This window comes from Ictalurus punctatus, chromosome 19 (assembly GCF_001660625.3).
Source record: "Ictalurus punctatus breed USDA103 chromosome 19, Coco_2.0, whole genome shotgun sequence".
Classification (NCBI taxonomy): Eukaryota; Metazoa; Chordata; class Actinopteri; order Siluriformes; family Ictaluridae; genus Ictalurus; species Ictalurus punctatus.
In genome coordinates this window covers 3,511,204-3,534,035 of record NC_030434.2, presented here as the reverse complement: position 1 = coordinate 3,534,035, position 22,832 = coordinate 3,511,204, and the positions used below count along the sequence as shown (strand labels likewise).

General features: G+C 37.4%; 1 protein-coding gene across 20 annotated transcripts in view; it reads right to left on the bottom strand.

Annotated features, from left to right (window-relative positions):
- plekha5 (pleckstrin homology domain containing, family A member 5) overlaps positions 1-6,420 on the bottom strand; it is a 99,254-nt gene extending 92,834 nt beyond the window's left edge. For all 20 annotated transcript variants that reach the window (XR_008398425.1, XM_053688479.1, XM_047162377.2 and 17 more), the window contains exons 1-3: positions 6,266-6,420; positions 6,034-6,110; positions 5,294-5,351 (exon numbers count right to left, since the gene is read on the bottom strand). Coding sequence is in view for 19 of the 20 variants with exons in the window: in XM_053688479.1 (XP_053544454.1) it covers positions 5,294-5,351; positions 6,034-6,110; positions 6,266-6,357 (227 nt within the window). In the remaining variant the exon portion in view is untranslated. The remainder of the gene's footprint in view (positions 1-5,293; positions 5,352-6,033; positions 6,111-6,265) is intronic.
- Between the last annotated feature and the right edge of the window lie 16,412 nt (positions 6,421-22,832).

Sequence of the window (22,832 nt, the reverse complement as noted above, 5' to 3'; positions counted from 1 at the left end):
AATTAAAGTCCATAAACAAAGTGATGTGTAATAAAGTGGAATGATGCAGGAAAAAAAAAGTATTGAACATGCTAACTGAAATGTATTTAACACTTAGTGGAGAAGCCTTTGTTTGTAATGACGCTTCAAGACACTTCCTGTATGAGGAAATTAATGTTTCGCAGTATTCAGGTGTGATTTTGGTCCATTCTTCTAAACATATTGTCTTTAAATCTTGTTCAGATGGATTCGAGTCAGGTGATTGACTGGGCCATTCTAACACCTTGATTTTTTTTCTCTGAAACCAATTGAGAGTTTCCTTTGCTGTATGTTTTGGATAGTTGTCCTGCTGGAAGTCCACCCACGTCTCATCATCATCCTGGTGGATGGCAGCAGATTCTTCTCTAGAATCTCCTTGTGAAGGTCTCCATTCATCGTTCCTTCAGTTATATGAAGTCTGCCAGTACCATGTGACGAAAAACAACCCCACACCATGATGCTTCACCTCCAAACTTCACTGTTGGTGTAGTGTTTTTAGGGTGATGTGCAGTGCCTTTTCTTCTCCAAACATGGTGTGTAGTATGACAAAAGGTTTTTCAGCTGGTTCCTTGCCTTAACTTGCCTTGCAGAACTGCTTTTTCTTAGCGTGCTAAATAGTTTTTACCTGTCTCGCTCCACTCAACTTTAATTAAGGATGTTAATGTTGTGAATTCTTTATATTTCTGGATTTCTTGAGTTAATACCAAAGTCTGGTGAAAACTTCATGTGAATAGCCTCAGTGGAAATATTTCCTGAAAAAAATGTTGACGCGTTCAATACTTATTTCCCCCACTGTATCATGTGTTCTGGTTATTTGGACCAACAAATAAAATGAGAAAATAAATGGTGGATTCATACACAAAATGTTTTGCATTATAGTTTATAATCATTTATATAATTATCTAAATTACATTGATCTAAATTATACATAATTATATTATTATACAGTAATTCATAATATATTGAGTAATTATATTAGATAACGTAATTGTCTAATCATTTATTGAGCGCCAGATCTGTGTTCTCTGTGCTTTGGGGGATTTTTGAGCTTAGTGCACACTTAGTAAAAATGTGGGGTTTTTATACCCCATTCCAATATTTCTGAGTGAAGGAGTCTTATGAGTATGTTTTCATTTGTATACACCCTTCAGCCAATTATTAATTATGTGCAGTGTGAAACCAAACCAAATAAACAAAAGCAAAAGTAACAATTTCACTCTGAAATAGAAAGTATGCTTCACTTTTTATGTGTACGCTAGGAACAGCGTAAAGAACTTGCGACCCAATTTTCATCATCAGCAGAGTACTTGAGTACTGTATACTGCACCACCCAATTTTTTTAACCACATGTATTTTGTATGTGCAGGTCACACATGCGCATTTAATTTAGTTGTTCCAAAAGGTGGCAACAATGACCCAGGGCCATTGATTGTCAAGGTAGTTGAAGAAAAAAAAAGGAATAAATGGAAGCGACAAGAGACAAAAGAGCACAGGTTAGAAAGTACCCGTATTTGTATAATTCTAGCCTTAAAGTGTATAAGGAATGTACATGGGTGCTAATCATGGTGAGAGATTGCCCGAGCATTGTTCTTCGTGTTGTGATTCTTCTTCGTTTGCATCCTTCAAACCAGAAGACCTGCCTTACTGCTCTGTACTGACTCTAGGCCAGGAGGGGTAGTGCACGTTGTCGTAATGCACATGCGTCAACTGCCTTTGTATGCGTACATGTCAAATGGAGTATACTTTGAAAGGCTATGCATGCGACTTTTTCTACGACTGTTAAAAAAATAAAACAACTCAAATATACCAGAGCCTTGATTCAGTAAACAGACTAATAGGATACGCCCACTTATGTAGCTGTACATACACAAATTTTTGGTGAATACTCCTGCTTTACACAAACCTACCCCCATCGCTGGTGAATTTTTACACTTTCTTGGCAGATATTAGCGACTGTCCTGCACTCAATATGGCTGGCCAGCTCACAACACTGCTGCAGGTTATATGAGGTGAGACAGCAGATTCACTCAATTCAACAACACATGAGTAAAGCCTGGCTGAGTTTTATTTGCATGAGCCTGTGTTCCCAACGACCTATCACTGATCACTGCTGGTCATGGTTCCCAACAACCAACACTGTTCCACGGACCCATAGTGGTCAGTGGTGTAATTGCAAGGGAAAGTAGGAAAGTTTTTAAAATGATTAAATAATATACATATATTTGCAAAAACCTATGAGTAGACAAGTTAATTGTCGCATTGATGGATAAAATAACCAAAAGATAATTCAGGAAGTCAAATTAAATGTCAACAACAATAAAATGTAAAAAACATGCTTTGATTCAATGTTAAATGTCCAATGTTAACATTATTAATAATAAATAATAAAATAAAGCAACATGTATAGAAATGACTGTTAAATATATAGCCTATAATTGATGTGGAGTGAGGGGGTCCTTGTTGATTGTTTAAAATATGCTAGAGGTCCAGAGCTCACAAAAGGTTGAGAACAACTGGTCTAGTGTATGAATTTTAGAGAGGTAATATCGTCTCAAATGGAAAACATTAGTTTTTTACTAGTCGGAAGAGTAAGTCTCTTCCTAGTCAGTGGCACATGACGTTACACACGTGATGCGAAGCCGCTAGCTTTAGCAGACACTCGGAGTCACCGACAATGACTTTCTTCAGTTTACTGTTTGTCAGCGTTACCTTTTATTCCCAACATGATCTCAGTTACCATCAGACGGAGGCATAATCATCAAGTGACAGGAATAAAGTGTGCGACCCAAGTCCTTTAAGGCAGCGGGCATTTTTTATTAACCACCACGGAGAGGATCAAACTTTATAAAGTGGTGTTTGTGTAGCACTGAAGCACGACAGTGATGCACGAGCACAAACTTATGTTTGTATCCAAAATGCTCCACTCTGTGCATGGGCTTGGGGAAACTGGTGCAAGTTGCTTAAAAGGTTTAGTTTAATTCAAGTTTATTGTCATTATATGGTGTATGTGTGTGCTTGTAGTGTAACGTCTGTCCTTTATCATAATGGAAGTGATCTATTAGTAACGAGGCCACGTTGCTTCTCACTCGCGGTGGGAGCACAAGTAAGATCTGTAATGTCAAATTAAAGCACTAAAAGCCCTAAAAGCAGTGAGTAACAAAAACCATAAGTTGTAGTGAAAGGGAGTTTTTATTATTAATTTAGGACTGTGGTTTAATTCAGTGCATCCATAAAAAGTAATGCATATATACTATTTTATATATAAACAAATACACATACACGCACATTAATATATAAGTATTTATGTATATATACACTTATATGTGTAAATACTAATATATATTAGTTTATATATGTATTACTGTAGTATTTAAGCATTACTTTTTATAGATGCAAAAAAGCAATTAAACTACAGTCCTAAATGAATAATATATATTCTGGTGTGTGTCCGTGTGTATTTGGTTATTTTCAGTTTTATTTAATTGGACAAACAGTTGTGTAAAGTTTTAGTCTGAAGTTTATATTTGTAACACCCAGTTGGTAGATTTTACTTTAAATAAATGGAAAAAAAAAATGGTACTGAAAGTCCCCCCCCCCCCCCCCCCCCCGGATTAATCGGACGGGGGGGGGGGGGGGGGCCTTGCCAATTAATCGATTAAGAAAATAACCGTTAATGGCTGCCATACCAACAGCGATTACTGTTCGTCATTATTCCCAACAACCACTCACTGCTCACTATTGTTACCAACGACCAATCACTGATCACCTTTGTACCCAAAGACCAACAATTGATGAATATTGTTTGTGAACGACCACTCACTGATCACCACTGTTTGTCCCTCATAATAAATAGTCTTCTTGGTGATACTTACAGTAATAAAAGCAAGTTATTCCGTCTCTACCCATTTCCTGTGTCTATTCCCTCGCTACTTCAACTTCATTTTGTCTACCTTCCTGATAGAAATTATAGTATTTTGTAAAAACGTAAAAAGACCAAAGAATAATTTATTCTATAAGGAAATAAGTTATGACCTGTTAGTCACACTATATCTGCTTGCAAATTAGTTTATAGCCTAGTTCACACGATACGATTTTAAGCCCCATTTGCAAGTCGCCAAGCTCCCAGACAAAAACCCTTTGATCGGAGGAACTCGGCAAGCAATCGACAGTCGATCGTTATGTGTGAACTACTCAACGACGCATCAAAGAGGCTTGCTGACGCCAGACATATTTGGCATGCTAAATATCTAGAGCTGTCGGGCAGCTCCACATGCCTTTTCCTTGTTGTTGTTTCTTCAGCACAAATCATCATGTAATCATCTCACACCGCTTGTTTCTATCCTACGTCCATCTTCAAATAAACAACTCCTGTTTTGCACGTGGTTTTTGCGTCATATATCCGTGCCACTTCTCGCGTGTGTTTTCGTGACAAAATGCAGTTTGGACAGCAGATAAAGTCATTGGAAGACAGATCGTGTAGTGTGTAGATCGAGCAATCACGTACTGTGAACGCCACAATGACTTCATGACTCCTGATTACAAGACAACAAGTCGTGTAATGTGAACAGCACAGCGATCTGCTGATGTTGAAAGTCGTGTAGTGTGAACTGGGCTTATGATGTCATCTGCTGGCTTCTAGACACTTTCTGAGCACGCATGAACTACATTCTCCTGAAACTAGCTGTCAGCATTCTCAGTGGCTTAATAGGATACGAGCAAGGTTTTATAACACCAGTTTGTGATCAGAGGCAGGTGTAGATGGACTCATTTGCAGTGCAGAGTTGATAGTCTGGTGCAGACCTTAAAAAACGGGCTCTGCACAGAGTGAATATTAATAACGTGCAGGTCCCCAGAGGGAGAGAAGGGCCGACAAGAAGAACCTGTTCAGCCAAACCCAGAACTGAGTCAACTGAGAGAGAGAGAGAGAGAGAGAGAGAGAGAGAGAGAGAGAGAGAGAGAGAGAGAGAGACAGAGACAGAGAGTGAGTGAGTGTGAGAGAGAGAGACAGAGAGTGAGTGAGTGTGAGAGAGAGAGAGAGAGAGAGACAGAGAGACAGAGAGTGAGTGAGAGAGAGAGAGAGAGACAGAGAGACAGAGAGTCAGTGAGTGTGTGTGAGAGAGAGAGAGAGAGAGAGAGAGAGAGAGAGAGAGAGAGACAGAGAGAGAGAGAGGTGTGTGTGTATTCGCGGCAATCTAAAATCACAGCCGCTAATCAGACACAAAAAAGCAACACTAGATGAGAGGAAGATCCGCCAATGGCTACAAATCAAACTCACTTGATGAAGCAGCGCGCTCCCTCGAATGTATATCCTTCCTCCCATCCTGTTGGTAAATCTAAGGGGGTAAAAACAAAAACAAAAATTAGCCCTATTTTAGGAATTCGATCTAGGCATCCGTGTCTAGAAGAGCTAGCCTGTATTAGCAGCTGGGGAAGAGAGCAACAGCGTCTTGAAGCCACAGATCTGCAGTGCTTGTGCTCTTCTCTTTATCTGTGCTCCAGGCGGCTCTTAGACACTACATTCCACACCAAGACCAAGGAATGGGACTGAATTGACCTGCACTGTTTACAAACATAACATGCGGCTCAAATGTATCGCTGATCTGCTGAGGAAGGCACGTGAAGGTTTGCTGTTTTAGTTGTAAAAGTGATAAGAGTCGCTGGGGTTTTGCAACGCGTAGGCCACATTAAAAGTGTGTGGGAGTGGGGGAGTGGGGGGGTCAGCTGAATACACGCTGCGATTAAATCAAAGCAGACACACCGACGATTCAGCGTGAACGTGACTGGGTGCCATAGGCAGACATGCATGTGGAAATGTCTTTAAAAAGCCTAAGTTTGGACCACAGTGACTGTGTGTTCATATACAAATCGCGCAAACTGCCAGTGCTGCTGTGACTGCTGCAGAATTCCGTCATGACTTCTTTTTTTCCCCCTGGCTGCGTCTCCGTCTTACACACACACACACACACACACACACACACATAAAACCATTCCCTCTCCTGGAAAAAAAATTATTACCTGGAGTTTTCCTGTGTCCTGTAATCACCGCTTCACCAGTGACAGGATGAAGCCAAGTCGTACTCTTTGCTTCTTCACTGTTGGGTAAAAAAGAAATAAGAGCATGTATATAAAAAAAAAATTTAAAAAAAAAAAAAGGAAAGAAAGAAACACTCGTACACCACCGCGGGAGGCTTGCATTCAAGCCCCAAAAAAACATATCCAAAGGTTTTTAAATCCACATGATATTTACTTGATGAAGAACACTCTTCCGTCCCGGATCACCCCATAACTCCAAGAAGAAGGTAAGCAAGATAGCCAGTCGGGGTTTAGATCCGCCGCCATGTCTACACTACACTACAACTGAGGAGCAACCAGCAGCAGCGCACGAGCTGCGCGTGTCCGCCGCTAACGCGCGTTCACGGCACTCCTGAGCAACGGAGCTGCGCGCGCGCGCACCACAGCTTTTTATAGAAATAAATGAAGAAAACTACATTAATGTATCAAAATGAATCAAGATTACAAAGCAGGCCAATGACAGCTGCGCTTGGAAATGTTCTGTAAAATGCAACTTCTAAAATCTTATTCATTAAAGTTCTTTTTATGTTCTTTAAGGGAACATAAAGGTTCCCTTCACACATTGGTCAGCACGAACAACTTGGCATTTCTTCAACTAATCTCCTTATAAAACTGCACAAATTGCTCCTGAGACTATTGATGTTTGTTTGTACTGTCACACCAAACGTTGACTTTATTCCTGTTTATTGCTCATTATAGTATTTTTTTGTGTTAAAGCAGACATATTTCATTTCTTTAACACACCATATGTAACACTTGCGTTGATTTCAGTTCTTTTAATAATAACCTAAATAAGCCAAATAATCAACATCTGCATAACTGCATTAATGAGTAATATTAAACCCACTGGTTCATCAAAGCAACTGAAAATATCTTGAATATAGTCAAATGTATCTAGCATTTTCTCAAGCAATATTACAATAGACCAAATATGTTATAAGTTGATTAAATTTATTTCTAGGCATTTTGACTACTTTCAAGCTTGAAACTGTGTTGTTCTGTTGAAAGATAATTCAACTTCTTTCTAGAAATAAATGCATAAATTGAGCAAAAATTATCTGCCAGTAGAGCAAGACTTTTTCAAGCTTGAAATTAGTCGAAATGTTTTAAAAATTTAATATTTGGTTTATTGTAATCTTATAATAGGAAATACTCAAAAAAGAAAAAAAAACTAAGCTAAATATCAAATTCCAATACATCCAAGACCAGTGTTCATTTTATTGTCAACATGTAACGTGGTGTATTTTAATTGCTGCTCATTTATGTGCACTTTCTTGTATTTGTGGGTCAAATAAACATTATATAATGCAGGGTTATTCCATTATTATAAAAAAGCATCAATTAATACATTATTTTGTTAATATTACTTATGGTTTATTAATCCATCCATCCATCCATCAATCCATCCATCTTCTACCGCTTACTCCTTCGCCAAAGTTTATTGTTGTTTAATGTTAACTAATGCACTAATTCATTTGTTAAGGAAACCTTACTGTAAAGCATTACCTGTATTGCTGAATAAATCAGTTAACATCAATTACAGCCAGTTCTCTGTTCCATGGTTGATGCATAGAGGTCTAATGGGCCTGCTTTAAAAGGTACATGAATTGGAGCTGTTTGTCATCAAAAAAGAATAAACTATTGTCATATTATCATAGAACTTTTTCTTATTCAATTATGATCCAGACACGACAAGCATTTATTTTAATGAGAAACTCAGTCATACAGCTTGATATTCATTATCTTTAAAAAGTAATAATTGAAAAATATTCTGGCTGCACGGTGGTGTAGCAGGTAGTGCTGGTGCTTTTGCAGCCCTATAATTTGATCCTGCACTCTGTTTGGAGATGCGTATGCTTCACCCTGTGTCCGTGTGGCTTTCCATCTGGTACTCTGCTTTCCTTGCAGCTCCAAAACCGTGCCAGTAGATGGACTGGCTGCTCGGAATTGACCACTTGGTGTGAACACGTGTGTTGTAACTCGTAATTCCTGACTTATGACTAGGAAAAACGAAATATTCCTACTTGGGAACTCGAGGTGGTCTCCACAGCCCCAAGTTCCTCGAAAGTTCAGCAAGTGACATCAAATCCACATGGTTGCTAACAGCATGACCAGTAAACAAAGTAGCACTTATTCCCTTTAAATAAGTTAAGCTGTTTATACAAATATTTGCTTGTTAGCTGGCTAGCTTGTTCCTAACAGAAGACAACCATGAAGGCATCATCCAGGTCGAAAATTCTGAGCTGATTCCAAGGTAAATAAAATGCAGCAATATTCCTGCCTTGCGTTTATTGTACTCAGTCGCAACACAGTATGTAGAAGTTCAAGACATGGTGTTTCTACATATTATTAAAGCTACAACATTGTCTAACTTTTTTTTAAAACCACATATACTGAGCTTGGTTCAGAGTCTTCATCTCAGAGGTGCCATTTACTTAATATTGCCTAACTGCCTCTCCTTTTTCTCACCCATGGTCTGTTTGTCCAGAGATTTGTGGTGTGTGTGTGTGTGTGTGTGTGTGTGTGTGTGTGTGTGTGTGTGTGTGTGTGTGTGTGTGTGTGTGTGTGTGTGTGTGTGTGTGTTTGTTCTTGCTCCCTGCTGGCTGGTAAAGGATCACTAGGTCAGAGGGGAGTGGAAAAGGAGAAGAGAGCTGGAGTTAACTCTTCAGCCAGTCAAGCTATGCTCCTTTCATTACATCCTTCAGTCTTTGGCAAGTTGTCACTTCACTCTCGATTTTTTCATATTTAAAATGTGAATTTTCAATGACTATTGATTCAACATGCTTTCCAAAAAGCAACACTTTCCATTGTTGAGCCATAAATGTTTGTTTAAATCAAACTTAACAAACCAAACTGGGACTGAGGTAATGAAAAAGTACTGTGATTCCATCTTACCAAAAATGGAATGATAATACAATTTTTCATTACCGGCCATGAAGTAATATGCTGTTGTTCCTCTGGAGCGATACAGACAAATCATTTTACACTGATACCAGAAGGCAGTGTTTCTGATTATTAATTTTTTGGTAGAAATTGGTCACAATACTGGCAATGGAATATGGACATGATTCAATTCAACAATCAACTGAATTATAAACAGGGGTGGACAGTACTTGGTTAATTGTACTTCATTATTATACTTAAGTATTATTTGGTATATTTATACTTTACTTGAGTGTTATTGAAATGGAATATTTTAATAATATTCTAATAGTTCAATATTTCAATAATATTTCCCTGACTAGAAAGGATTAGCGGGTTTAATCTATCCTATTATTTAGCTATCTAAATAACTAGCTAGGATGTTAATGTGTCTTTGGTGTGCAATCATCAGCAATCATCAGCAACCAGAAACCATAATAATTGCACTAATTGCTTATAAATATATAATGCCTGATTTCAATAAAACTGTAATTGATAAACCATCTGAAAGAATAAGAAGCTAAATTTCTTTTGCAAATAAAACAGTGAGTTGGCAGTGTTATGTCGGAGATGTTTGGATTGATCAACTAAGGGTATTGTTTGGTTTTTTGTTAGTGCTGGGAATACTAGCTTTGGAGAACTTTATATTCTCTCATTGAAAATTGGTGTGCAGAGGTAGTCAAGTATTGTCAAGTCACCTCTCAACATCCTATTATGGGGTTACTCAAAAAATTCACTAGATAATAGCTTATAGTATACTGTACATCAAGTGTGATTTAGTTTGAAGCATTATACATGTGGTCGTTCTTAATTGTTTGTTGTTATTAATGTCATTGTTATTAATATTGTCATTGTTTCTTTCATGTATATCACAGTCACATGACCACCTGCACCTGAGCACCTGTATATATAGCCACAGTTTACACTGCACTCCTTGTATTACGTTTGTCTTTCTTTGCCGTTGTCACTGTTGCTATGTTTATGGTCTTTGTTTCATGGTTATTGGGGTAACCTTGGGGTTTTGCCATATGTTCTTTTTTGTTTGTTTTCATTGTTATTAAATTCTAATAATATTAAACTTGCATCCGTCTCCGCCTCCAAACCGTGACAATTAATGTCATCCTATGTCACAGAAATCTTGAGCAGCTCCTGGTGTTAGACCAAAATTAAACACATCTAGGCAAATGGTGAGAAAAGAGAAGTAAGAAAGACAGCAGGGTTGTGTGATCCAGGTTAAGTACCTGCCACCTTTGTAAGATTACCAAAGCATGTCATTTTCCTTAGTCTTGAGGCATGACCCATTGTCCAACCCAAGGTCCTTTAACAGCAAGGCAAATTGCTAGCTCAGCTGCTATATATTTGGATCAGGAAAACAAAACAGAGTGATAGGATAATGGTTTGCATTTTTTATTCATATTAACAATATTTAAAATGTTTATTTTACAGTTATTATACAGATCTAATATTCCGCAACAAGTCTTGTTTTTTCTTTATTTTTTAATTAGGTAGAGGGTAAAACCTAAAAAAGCCTATTTTTGCCTATTTATGTGAGTGGACCTATTTATGCTTTAATTTTCAAGGCGTGTTTTAATTTTGCCTGCATTCTTGTGCATCACATTACTTTATAATTATTTATTTAAAAACATTTGATTCCACACATGCATTCACATGTCTACATGCTTTTAATATCAATCTGAGCTTATTATTTCAATTTTAACCACTATATATTTAACAGTATTACCTATAACTGTTTTTATTTATTTATTTTATTTTATTTTACTATCTGTAATGTGGTTTCACTGTTGAGGTCATTTTGGCAAAATAATTTAAGCTGTCAGGTAAGCATACAGTGAATTTTTCTCAGCTGTACAGTCCCCTTCAAAACTATTGGAACAGCAAGACCTATTCATTTCGACATTTGGGTTTGAGATCAAAAGATGGATATGAGGCAAGAGTTTAGGATTTCAGCTTTTATTTCCTGGTATTTACATCTAGATGTGTTAAAGAACATAAAACGTGCCACATGTTGTTTCAGACCATACAATTTGTAGGTGAGCAAAAGTATAGGAACAGATCAGTCTTGAAGTAAATGAAAGTAAATAACACTTAATATTTGGATACATATCCCTTGCTTGCAATAACTGCATCAAATCTGCGACCCACTGACATCACTAAACTGTTCTTTTACAGGTTTTTACTGCAGTTATTGATCTTTTTTTTGGGGGGGAAGGGGGGGTGAGGGGAGTTCTCCCTTCAGTCTCCTCTTCAGGAGGTGAAATGCTGCTCAGTTGGGTTAAGGTCTGGTGATTGACTTGTCCATTCTAAAACCTTCCACTTTTCCCCCTTAATAAAGTCCTGTGTTTACGGTGGAAGTGTGTTTTGGTTCATTGTCTTGCTGCATGATGAAGTTCTTCCTGATTAATTTGGATGCATTTCTCTGTAAACTGGCTGACAAAATGTTCCTGTAAACTTTTGAATTATTCTGCTGCTACCATCATAAGTTCCATCATCAATAAAGATTAGTGAGCCTGTTCCAGAAGCAGCGATGCATGCCCAAGCCATGACACTACCTCCAACATGTTTCACAGATGAGCTTGTATGTTTTGGATCATAAGCCGATCCTTTCTTTCTCCACACCTTTCCATCACTTTGATAAGGTTATTCTTGGTTCCAAAACTTTTGTGGCTCCAATCTGGTAAATGGTGCACTTATATAGTGCTTCTCTGGCTTTCTGATTCCTACTGCTGATGACTGGTTTGCATCTTGTGGTATGTCCTCTATATTTCTGCTCTCAAAATCTTATTTGAATGGTGGCTTGTGATACCTTCACCCCTGCCCTGTGGAAGTTCGTGGTGATGTCACTGTTGTTTTTGGGTTTTTCTCCACAGCTCTCACAATGTTTCTGTCATCAGCTGTTGTTTTTTTCCTTGGCCGTCCCATTTGGTGTCTGTTGCTCAGAACCCTTATGGTTTCTTTCTTTTTCAAGACATTCCAGATTGTTGTTTTGGCTATGCCCAATGTTTGTGCAATGCCTCCGATTGATTTTCCCTCTTTTCTCAGTTTCAAAATGATTTGGTTTCTCCCATAGGCAGCTCTCTGATCTTCATGTTGCCTTATCATTTATTAACAACAAATGTAGTCTTCACAGGTGAAAATGAAGGCTTAAACCAAAAGTGGATGTTCAGAGTTATTTATTGTTTAAAGATTCAATCTAACAGGACACACCTGGGTAACAAGGAAGACCTGTCAGTCACAGGTCTAATATATTTTTGCACCTAAAAATTGGGTGGTTTGATACAATATGCACTATGTTCTATTTCATTTAACACATCTACATATTAATACCAGGATATAAAAGCTCAAATTCTAAATTCTGATCTCAAACATCAAATGTCTTCAGTGTACAGCAAAAAACAAATTAATTGGTCTTACTGTTCCAGTATTTTCTAAAGGGCACTATATATTTTACAATACACCTATCGTAAGACCTAAAATAGACTGGATAGTCATTTTACACTGCAATGGAAGGAGACATTTTATGGAGTCATCAGGGCAGAGGACTTTTTTTTTTAACATAAAATAAACAGTGAAAAAAAGAGAGGCTGGTGAGGGAACATCTGTTTATAGCTGCTATAAGGCAAGTTATAACAGGAACTAACTTTCACACCATTAAATGTAAGTAAACAGATAGATGCACAACGTGCTGTGGTATAAGGGGACATGCTGTTATTGGAAAATAGTCAACTTTGGGGTCATGTTTTATTCTTTACTTAACATATACTTACTGACCATATTATTTGTGATAAAAAGGAAACATCTGTAAAACCAAACCCAAATTAAATGTCTTGTTCGTTTAATCATTTTATTCTAGGAATATGCAAACAATTGTAGCAAATTAATTCCTTCAACTTTAGGAGACAATGTTTTTTTTTTTATAATGTCTTGTTTATTACAAGAAACAAGTTATTATTTACTATAATAAACAATGTTGTGTTTATTATAGTAAATAAACAAGCAAACACCTCTATACATATGTCCATGTAAATTCACATGTTTACATTTTTCCTCACACAAAACTATCTCCTGGTAAAATAAGAAACCCAAAAATCTCCACTATAAAGTTAATGTATTCATATTAACACATCAGCTCCTTTACTAAACAGCATGTTTTGGTACCTCAACCACATGAGTGAGTTTTTAGTCTTCACCCAGTAAGCATATTGAATTACCTTCTGTTTCCAAAAGCTTTGTGTTTGTCATGCTATGCCAATCTTTTGTCTACGCTGATCAAAAATAAGCCCCCCCCACCACCACCACCACCACCACCACCACCTCACCCGCTGTTTTCTACCTATTATTCCACTGCTATTTGCTTGTTCTCAAATAAAAGTGTTGGTGTTTGTCTCTGAAAAAAAAAAATCACTTGATACTTTCCCACTTCTGGACCTGTGTGCAGTCACTATTCAGGCATTCAGTGCATTTATATTTATTCATTTTGCAGATACATTTATAAAGAGCAAAATGCAACTGAGAGAGCATACAGTCCAAGCAAGTTCAACGTCCCAACACTGGCTCTCTGGTGGTGAGATCTGAAGTTACAATGTTCCAGTAACTGGCAGCACTAAGGTACAAAACTATGCTTGCAAAGAGACTGAAGGATTGCTTCCTATTGGAAGCCAGTATTTCTGCAAGTTATGGTCTAAACAACTCTATCCATTCATAAGTGTGATAATACTATTTTTTTTTTTTTTTTGATTGTAGAATTTTTATTGGAAATTTGCATTTTACACATTATAACACCACACCCAACAAGCTAAAACAAAACACTATTTGTAATGGTGGTATTGAATGCAGTGTTATTCATCATATATCCACATGCCCTTTAGTGATCTTGTCTCACATGAGCACTCTCTATTTTAAAATAAATCCATTCATTTTTGATAATGCTTTATGTAAAAGCCTGAACTGCACTGAAATACAGCAGTACAACCAAAATACGTATTAATAACATGACATGGCAGAGACTGTGTGGACAGGCACTGTGGGTCCTCAGCACATCTGGTTCTGCATATCCACCCATTTAGCACATACACCAATCCAACAGCAGTCAAAACACCATTAACTCAGGGGATAGAGAATAGTATCCTATAGTGCTCTCAACCAATTAGTTTCTTATTAAAATGTGACTGTGCACCTGTCTCATCTTCATATTCCTAGGTTCACTGCAGCAGTTACACCCGTTATCTGGGCACTGGAGTAACACTCCCTGACTCTTTTTGTCATTTTGTCATACAGACTGCAGCCACTGGAGGTTTAATGCAATGACATTTTGACAATCTGATGTCATGTTCGGATTCAAACTGAAAGTGGGTACTGGAAAAACAAAACTTTTTAAACTCCTGAACTGAGATGCCCTTTGGAACTTTCCATCTTCTATTCAATGTAACAGATTAAGCACAAGGCAAAACAACATTTATCCCATAATAAGAAGTCTACAGTTGACAATGATAGAATATGTCATGATACTTAATAATATAGATTTATAGTGGTGCAGGTTGAAAGTTTGTGAAACCTTTAGAATTTTCTATATATCTGCAGAAACATGACCTAAACCATCATCAGATTTGTCAGTAGATAAAGAGAACCCAATTAAACAAATGAGACAAAAATATTATACTTATCATTTATTTATTGAGGAAACTGATGCAATATTACATATCTCTGAGTGGCAAAAGTATGTGAACCTTTGCTTTCAGTATCTGGTGTGACCCCCTTGTGCAGCAATAACTGCAACTAAATGTTTGCGGTAACTGTTGATCAGTCCTGCACATCAGCTTGGAGGAATTTTAGCCCATTGCTCAGGACAGAACAGCTTCAACTCTGGGATGTTGGTGGGTTTCCTCACATGAACTGCTCACTTCAGGTTCTCCCACATCATTTCTACTGGATTAAGGTCAGGACTTTGACTCGGCCGTTCCAAAACATTCACTTTATTATTCTTTAAGCGTTCTTTGGTAGAACGACGTGTGCTTATGGTTGTTGTCTTGCCTCATGACCCACTTTCTCCTGAGATTCAGTTCATGGACACATGTTCTGATATTTTCATTTAGAATTTGCCGGTATAATTGAGAATTCATTGTTCCATCAATTATGGCAAGTTGTCCTGCCCAGATGCAGCAGAACATTCCCAAACCACGATACTACTACCACCACCACCATGTTTCACAGATGGGATAAGGTTCTTATGCTGGAATGCAGTGTTTACTGGCTTGTCCACATGATCTTTAGCAAACTGCAGATGGGCAGCAATGTTCTTTTTGGAGAGCAGTGGCTTTCTCCTTGCAAGCCTGCCATGCACACCATTGTTGTTCAGTGTTCTCCTGATGGTGGACTCATGAACATTAACATTAGACAATGTGAGAGAGGTCTTTAGTTGCTTAGAAACACCCTCAGTTCCTTTGTGACCTTGCGGACTATTACACGTCTTGAATGGTCTTGAATTTCCTCCATTTCTACACAATCTGTCTGACTGTGGACTGGTGGAGTCCAAACTCTTTAGAAATGGTTTTATAAACTTTTCCAGCCTGATGAGCTTCAACAACTCTTTTTCTGAGGTCCTCAGAAATCTCCTTTCTTCGTACCATGATACACTTCTACAAACATGTGTTGTGATGATCAGACTCTGATAAATCCCTGTTCTTTAAATAAAACTCACATTCACACCTGATTGTCATCCCATTGATTGAAAACACTTGACTGTAATTCCACCTTCAAATTATCTGCTAATCCTAGAGGTTCACATACTTTTGCCACTCAAAAATGTGTTTAATATTGCATCGTTTTCCATAATTAAATAAATGAATGAATAAAAGTATGATATTCTGTCTTATTTGTTTAATTGGATTTTCATTGTCTACTTTTAGGGTTATGTGGATATCTGATGATGTTTTAGGTTATATTTCTGCAGATGTATAGGCAAAAGGATTTTAAAACTTTCTAGCATCCCTGTACATCAGTTTTAGGTGTGTTACAATCCAGAAAGATCAGAAAAGTTGGCTGAACATGCTATTAGAATGTAGTATGAAACCTAGACATACTTGCAGTGCTTCTGAGGTTCAAAATGGGATCCTTTAAGCAGCAATTCATTATAATGACTATGATATATACATACATATATATATACATACACAAAGTTATATAAAATGTCTTTGCAAGCTGTAGCATTACAGTTTCCCTTCACTGGAACTAAGAGGCCCAAACCTGTTCCAGCTTGACAATGCCCCTGTTTACAATGCGAGCTCCATAAAGACATGGTGTGTTAAGTTGGCAGTGGAGTGGACATGGAGTGGAAGAACATGAGAAGCCTGTACAGAGCCCTGACCTCAACCCCACTGAACACCTTTGAGATGAACTGGAATACCGACAGAGCCTCAGGCCTTCTCACCCGACATCAGTAAGGCAGTGTTTCTGACAGGACTGAACGATGCATCTTCCATTCATATAATTTTAATGTACATTGGTGTTGGTTTCATGACCAGGGTTGCCATTTTCCTACATCAAGTGAAAAGGCTTATTTAGACAAAATGTTTAGGAAATGCATCTTTTGATAGATTTGTGTTAGACAACTAAAAGTTAAAAAAGTAAAAGAGATTTTAGCCTCTTAGGCTCTGGATTACTGATCAGAAGGTTGGGGGTTCAAGCCCCAACACCACCAAGCTGCCACAGTTGGTCCCTTAACCATCTCTGCTCCAGGGGTGCTGTATCATGGCTGACCCTGTGCTCGGACACCAACTTCAACAATCTGGGATGTATGAAAAAATTATTTCACTGTTCTGTAATGTATATGTGACAAATAAAGGCATCTTTTTCAAACAATTTTACTGTGATTTTCAAGACCTGGTAAACAACACGAAATTGTGATAGTTGTGTGAATTGTGTGTGTGTGATTGTATACTGGTATGTGATTTCTGCACTTGAAATAGGTGAGTTTCTCAATGGACTCATGGAGAAAGCCAATATTCATGTAGGGTCTATGTCTGGATGAGACAGTAACATGAACCCTACAAACTCCCACACCAACTCTGAGCTAGTTATTTGTCACGCTCTCAAGTGTACGTAGTGACTAAAATAAGACGATCACCAGTATGCAAAGCTCTCTCTGTTGCTTGCTTGCTCTCTCTCTCTCTCTCTCTCTCTCTCTCTCTCTCTCTCTCTCTCTCTCTCTCTCCCCTTCTCTCTCTCTTTGCCCTGTAAACAGGAATAAAGCAGTGAGCATATGGTGCTCCTCTGAGCCTGGCCCTGGCCCTAAAGGAGTTGTTGCACAAGTCACATGGTGTGTGTGTGTGTGGGTTGCAGACCAGACCCAGTCATTAGCTTTATCAGTGCTGTTCAGCCAGTATTCCAGCTCAACTCAGATATGCAGAAAACTCAAATAATGTGGAACTTGTGGATTAAGTGTTTATTGCTGCTGACACATGTAACATGTAAAAGGAGCAGATCAAGTAGTATATAATTTCCAACAAATTTCCCTGATAATTCAATTCAGTAACATGGCAATTATTTCATATTATATGCTTCATCATTACCAGTAATTCTCAGTGTACCTTGAATACTGTTAAGTTGATTAAGCAAAATTATCTGCCATCAAGCAAAATATATGTAAAGCTTGAAATGAGTAAAAATAAAAATAAAAATAAAAAAGTCAGAAATTAAAAGAAACACAGAATGTTTCTGACTGGGCCTTAAGGCCCTGTTCTAAATTTACCCAGCAGTTTCCATTTGTGAACTTTCCTATAGTTATTTATTGGATAATTTGCACCTCTCTCTCTCTCTGCAGATTATAAATATGCTTTCTGTTAGATCTGGGGGATATTATTTGCCACATGCCAGCTGTCTGTTGTGTTTAAGCCTCTAGCAGTGAAGAGCAGCCAACCATTTAACAAACAAAAGACGGCCATCTTGAAACACACCAGGCACATGCCATGAAACCTCCTATGCCCCTGCATGACCATTAGTTAATGCTGGCACTGTGCACCCATAATCAATATATGCACACTGACAGCTTTGCCAACATGGCTCCCTGCTTTTTTATTCAGCATGTGGAATTGTATGCAGCTTAGTATTTTCTTATTTTGGATGTCATCAAATGAGGATCAGAAAGTTGAGCATGATGAGTCTGTAGTCTACTTAATCAGGGTGCTGGTATCTCATCAAGCTCTCTTCAGAGCAAATTTTGGACACAGAACATTACTCCACTGTCAGCCATCTGAAGCAGTAGGGATTTTTAACCACAGTGAAACCAATAGGAAAAGGCATTTTAGGAGTGGCAGGTATGTAATAAAATTTTAACCCATATATAGGTCCTGGGAGTTTAAAGGGTTAAAGGATTGAGTGATCTATTTTCTTAAAAAAAAAATAATAAAAAAAAAAAAAAATAATAATAATAATAATAATAATAATAATAATAATAATAATAATAATAATGTCAATTATCTGTCAAAAGAAATATGTAGAATATTTTATGTATCAGTTAGAATCTAGTTAGAATCCTAAGTTTAACACCAGAAACCCAAAAAGTCTTATCTTAGCAAGTGAAATATCTTGAATATGGCCAAATTTATCTAATATTTCTTCTTATGAGATTATTATAAAACAAATATAAAATTATTCCGCCTGCTTTTAGCATTCATTTATTTCAAACTTTAAATGTTATTTTGTTGACAAATTATTTTGCTACTTTCTAGAAATAAATGCTAAAATGAGAAACATTATCTGCTCCTGTCTTTAAACAAGCCTATGTAAAGCTTGACATTTTTAAAAATGGCTAAAAATAGGTTTAATGTTACAATTTGTTTATTGCAATCTTGCTAAGATGTCATTTTTATCGCATCGTAGAAGGTTAAATATACAGTATAAGGATAAAATAAGCAGTTTTTTAGTTTAAGTGTCTTGACAAGAAACACTCATGTAAGAAAACAAACTTTAAGGTTTTCATACAACACTAACCAAATATTAAATGAAACCTAGTGAGAAATATATAAGAAACAAAAATCATGCTCTTTAAACATGACTTTGATCCAGAAAACAAGAGGAATGTTGTTATGGGATGACTTTCAGCCTCTAGACAAAATGCATTACAAAGGGACAGGAAGTAGTCCAGATGACTATTTATAGAACACTGTCTGGAGTGACCTAGTCTCTGAGAACAGTCCAACTGCAGAGTAATGAAGTTAATATGAACACAGAATTTCTATAATTCATGCTTTTTTATGTTAGGTAATAGTTTGACTCTCCATTTCCTTTTACGTCCACATTTACAAGTATTAACTTATGAAAAATGAAAATAAATTGACTTTTGTGGATACATAATAAGAGCATTTTCTTTGTTCAAGCTTAAACATCCAAACAATAATTTTAAAAGCAGCATCCCAGATAGATAGATCCAGGAGATACACTAAAGAATTTTCAGCCTGTACTCTAATGAATGTTTCTTGGACTTTCACTTCAAATGCCCTAGGGTTTGTGTAAAGAGCCCAGTTTGGAGAAGGCCATGGTTTTCATCTTTGCCCCACCATATTTTTTCATCACCCTATATTACTGGCTAACCTTAGTTGTGTTCCTGGAATCCCCACACAGCTACTTTCCTAGGTCACATATCAGTTTGTAATTTTCATCCTCACTGATATTCACCAGGTTGTGTCTCCACTCAGAAAAGAGTATTGATGAAGACATTTGCCAATTTAATGAAAGTGGATTCAAAGTGCATGCCATGCAAACAGATATTACTCATTCCCCAAGATTAGTGTCCACATGTGTGCAAAAGGCATAGTCAGCGATTTTTTTCAAAAACAAAAAATCTCTCTTCCGGTGGAATAGCCAGAAATTCATTTCAGGGGAGTAGAGTAAATATAGTAAATAAAATCAATGTGTGATCTGTACAATTAAATTGATTAGTGTGGTGTGTTCATGCACTTCGTGTAGATGCCAGACAGAAATATATGTAATGATATTATCAGAATTTGAGTTTTATGTATTTAAGGTGTGATCTATTGTCAAGCAATATTGCCATAATGTTCAAGAATCCTGTAAAGTTAGCTAGAAACAATTAGATACAAACATTTTATAGGCTTTTTAAAAAATTGTGCACTGACTTAGTAGTTTGCCATGCAATAATGGCAAATCAATACAATGCAAAAGCATGAGAGTCATGTCATCAATAGTCTAATACATTTTCAGTAATCAATATGGTTGAAGTTTAATATTTGGCACATTAGAACTAAATGGCAATATTCAGGATTTGGCCATCCCATTACTCCATATATTACTTTCCTACAGCAAAATCATGTTATGAATATCTGTGTAAGTCCTCTTCAAGAGCCCTGTGGAGTTTGCTGAACACTATCAAATGTAATTTAAAAAATAATAACTAAATGTTATGATGATTTACCAGCATATTATGGACTTTTCTATACGATGAGCATGCAATGGATATACACACCCCTGTTAAAATAATTGTCAGACTTTTTTTCCATCTTTAATTAAATTTTTTTTCCATCTTTAATTTTTATGCTGCCAAATTTTTTTTTATTTCCGCCTGTTTTGGGGGTGTACTACAAGAAAGGGTTAATGTGATATAGCAACCAACAAAATTCAAGTGAAGAACAAATAGTAATGTTTTAGTATACAATAATCCAATTATAATGGGGCTTAACCCCCCCCCCCCCCACACACACACACACCCCACCCCCGATGCATCGACCTCCACATTAAAAGGACTTTGCGGATATGGATGTTTGAGAATAGGTGCCATTGCCCATTGTGATTGCCTCTTTGAGATGGGTGAGGGCCTTTTCCATGGCCATGTTCCACCTGAGTTTCTTAAGACCCTTCTGTAGCCATGACATAAGTGGGGCTGCGATGGAGCTTAAATGAATTGACAAAGAAGTAAGTGAATCCCAGAAATCTCTAGAGCTCTTTACAATAGAGGGTTTGGCCATTCATGTACCACTGATACTTTTCCTTGGTTCACGAGGACCCCTTCTGATGTTGTACCCCAAAAATGATTCTTTGGACACATGTAATGAATTTTCAGGAGGCAGGAGACTTGAAAGAAGAAGTAATGCTGTGGAAGGGGAGTATATCAAAATGCTATCAAATTGTCCCATCATGTCACACAGCACATTGTTAATGAGACATTGGAAGACTGCTGAAGCATAAGAAAACCCATATGGCATTACACAGTACTTGTAGTGGCCTGAGGTGGCCACTCATCCCCTTCTCTGATACAGATGAGGTTATAAGCACTGCTTAGGTCAAGTTTGGAGAAGATTTTATTATTGTACAACTATTCTATTGCTGAGAGGACTACAGGCAATAGATAGCAATATTTGATGCTTATTTCATTCAACCCTCTGTAAACTATACACAGTCTGAGTCCTCTGCCTATCTATCCCATTAAAACACCCTGCAGGAGAAGTGGATGTGGAGATATTGTGCCAGCCATGAATTCAGTAGTATATGCTCTGTGAATGGGGCTGTGATTTCAACTTTGCTAAAAATGTCTCAAAATTCTTGATATGCAGAGGGAATTTCAACCTCTGAGTCATTTTTGGGGCTCTCCACAGATGTTGAGGGGACTAGAAGCATGGAGACCTTAAAACAACGAGCGTGACAGTGTGCTGACCACTGGGTGATTGCTTTCTCCACCGTGACCACTATGGGGTTCTTGGAGGTGACTGTTACTGTGACCCAAACTATATAATTTCATGATGGAGGGTTCTGACTTGGAACATCGTACTTTACAGTGAGTGAGTGCTGTGAAAATGCTTAAATAGTGTGTGTGTCTGAGCGTGTGCATATGATTGAACTCAGGTGTGCATGATTAGTAATCAGGTAATTGTGAACATGACAGTGGGTGTGAGTGACAGGAGTTGTAGTCCATGTCGGCCATGTTTGTAGTCCATGGTGAGCTCTGTTAAATTGAGTCTGACACTGATTCCAGGGTTGATATAACTATCACTATGCCCTGGAAACACTGAGATAACTATTTCAAAAACAACAATTCCATTCCAAAACCAAGAAACTGTTATTTATAGCTGTCAATAATATGCACCTAATAATATTTTAGCAGATTTATTTCAGATTTTCATTTTGTTACATTCCAGGATGATCAGAGGTTTGCTGGACGCACAGTCAGAATCTATTATAGAGCTAAGATGCGCTAGGAGTGTCAAACTAGGGTCCTTTAAGCAACATGCTAATGAATATATGATAAATATTCTGAGGACATTTCCTTTAAATAACAATGGAGAACAATCATTTAAGAATGCTGAAAAACACATGCAATGAGCATACAGTACCAGGTTTTTTTTTTTTTTGTAATTATTCAAAAGATTATTTTTTGGAGAGCTCTGCAGAGATATGTTGCTCTGCATGGGCTACATGGAGCAAATGCTCAAAATATGAAAGCAGATTTCTTTTGTTTGTATAAAAATATGGTAGAAATATGGTTTGATTTTGGAGCTCAGTGTTTAGGTCAGGCTACTGGAGTAAACCACTGATGAAAAAACAAACAAGCTGTAAATGTAAATGCAAAAATATATATAAAATTACAACCTTCAACTTATTATGAATGATGTCAGCTGTGACTTCAGGGGGCTAATGGGCCATATCTTTCTTCATTTTTTTTTCTTAGGAAACGAGAATTTGTGAAACATTTACAGGCACTAGGTTCTCTCCAGACAATGCTTTGGGGTTACAGCCAATTGTCACCAAGCAGATGGCTGCACAGCGTTTGCTGACCATTGGCTGGAGGCTCAGTC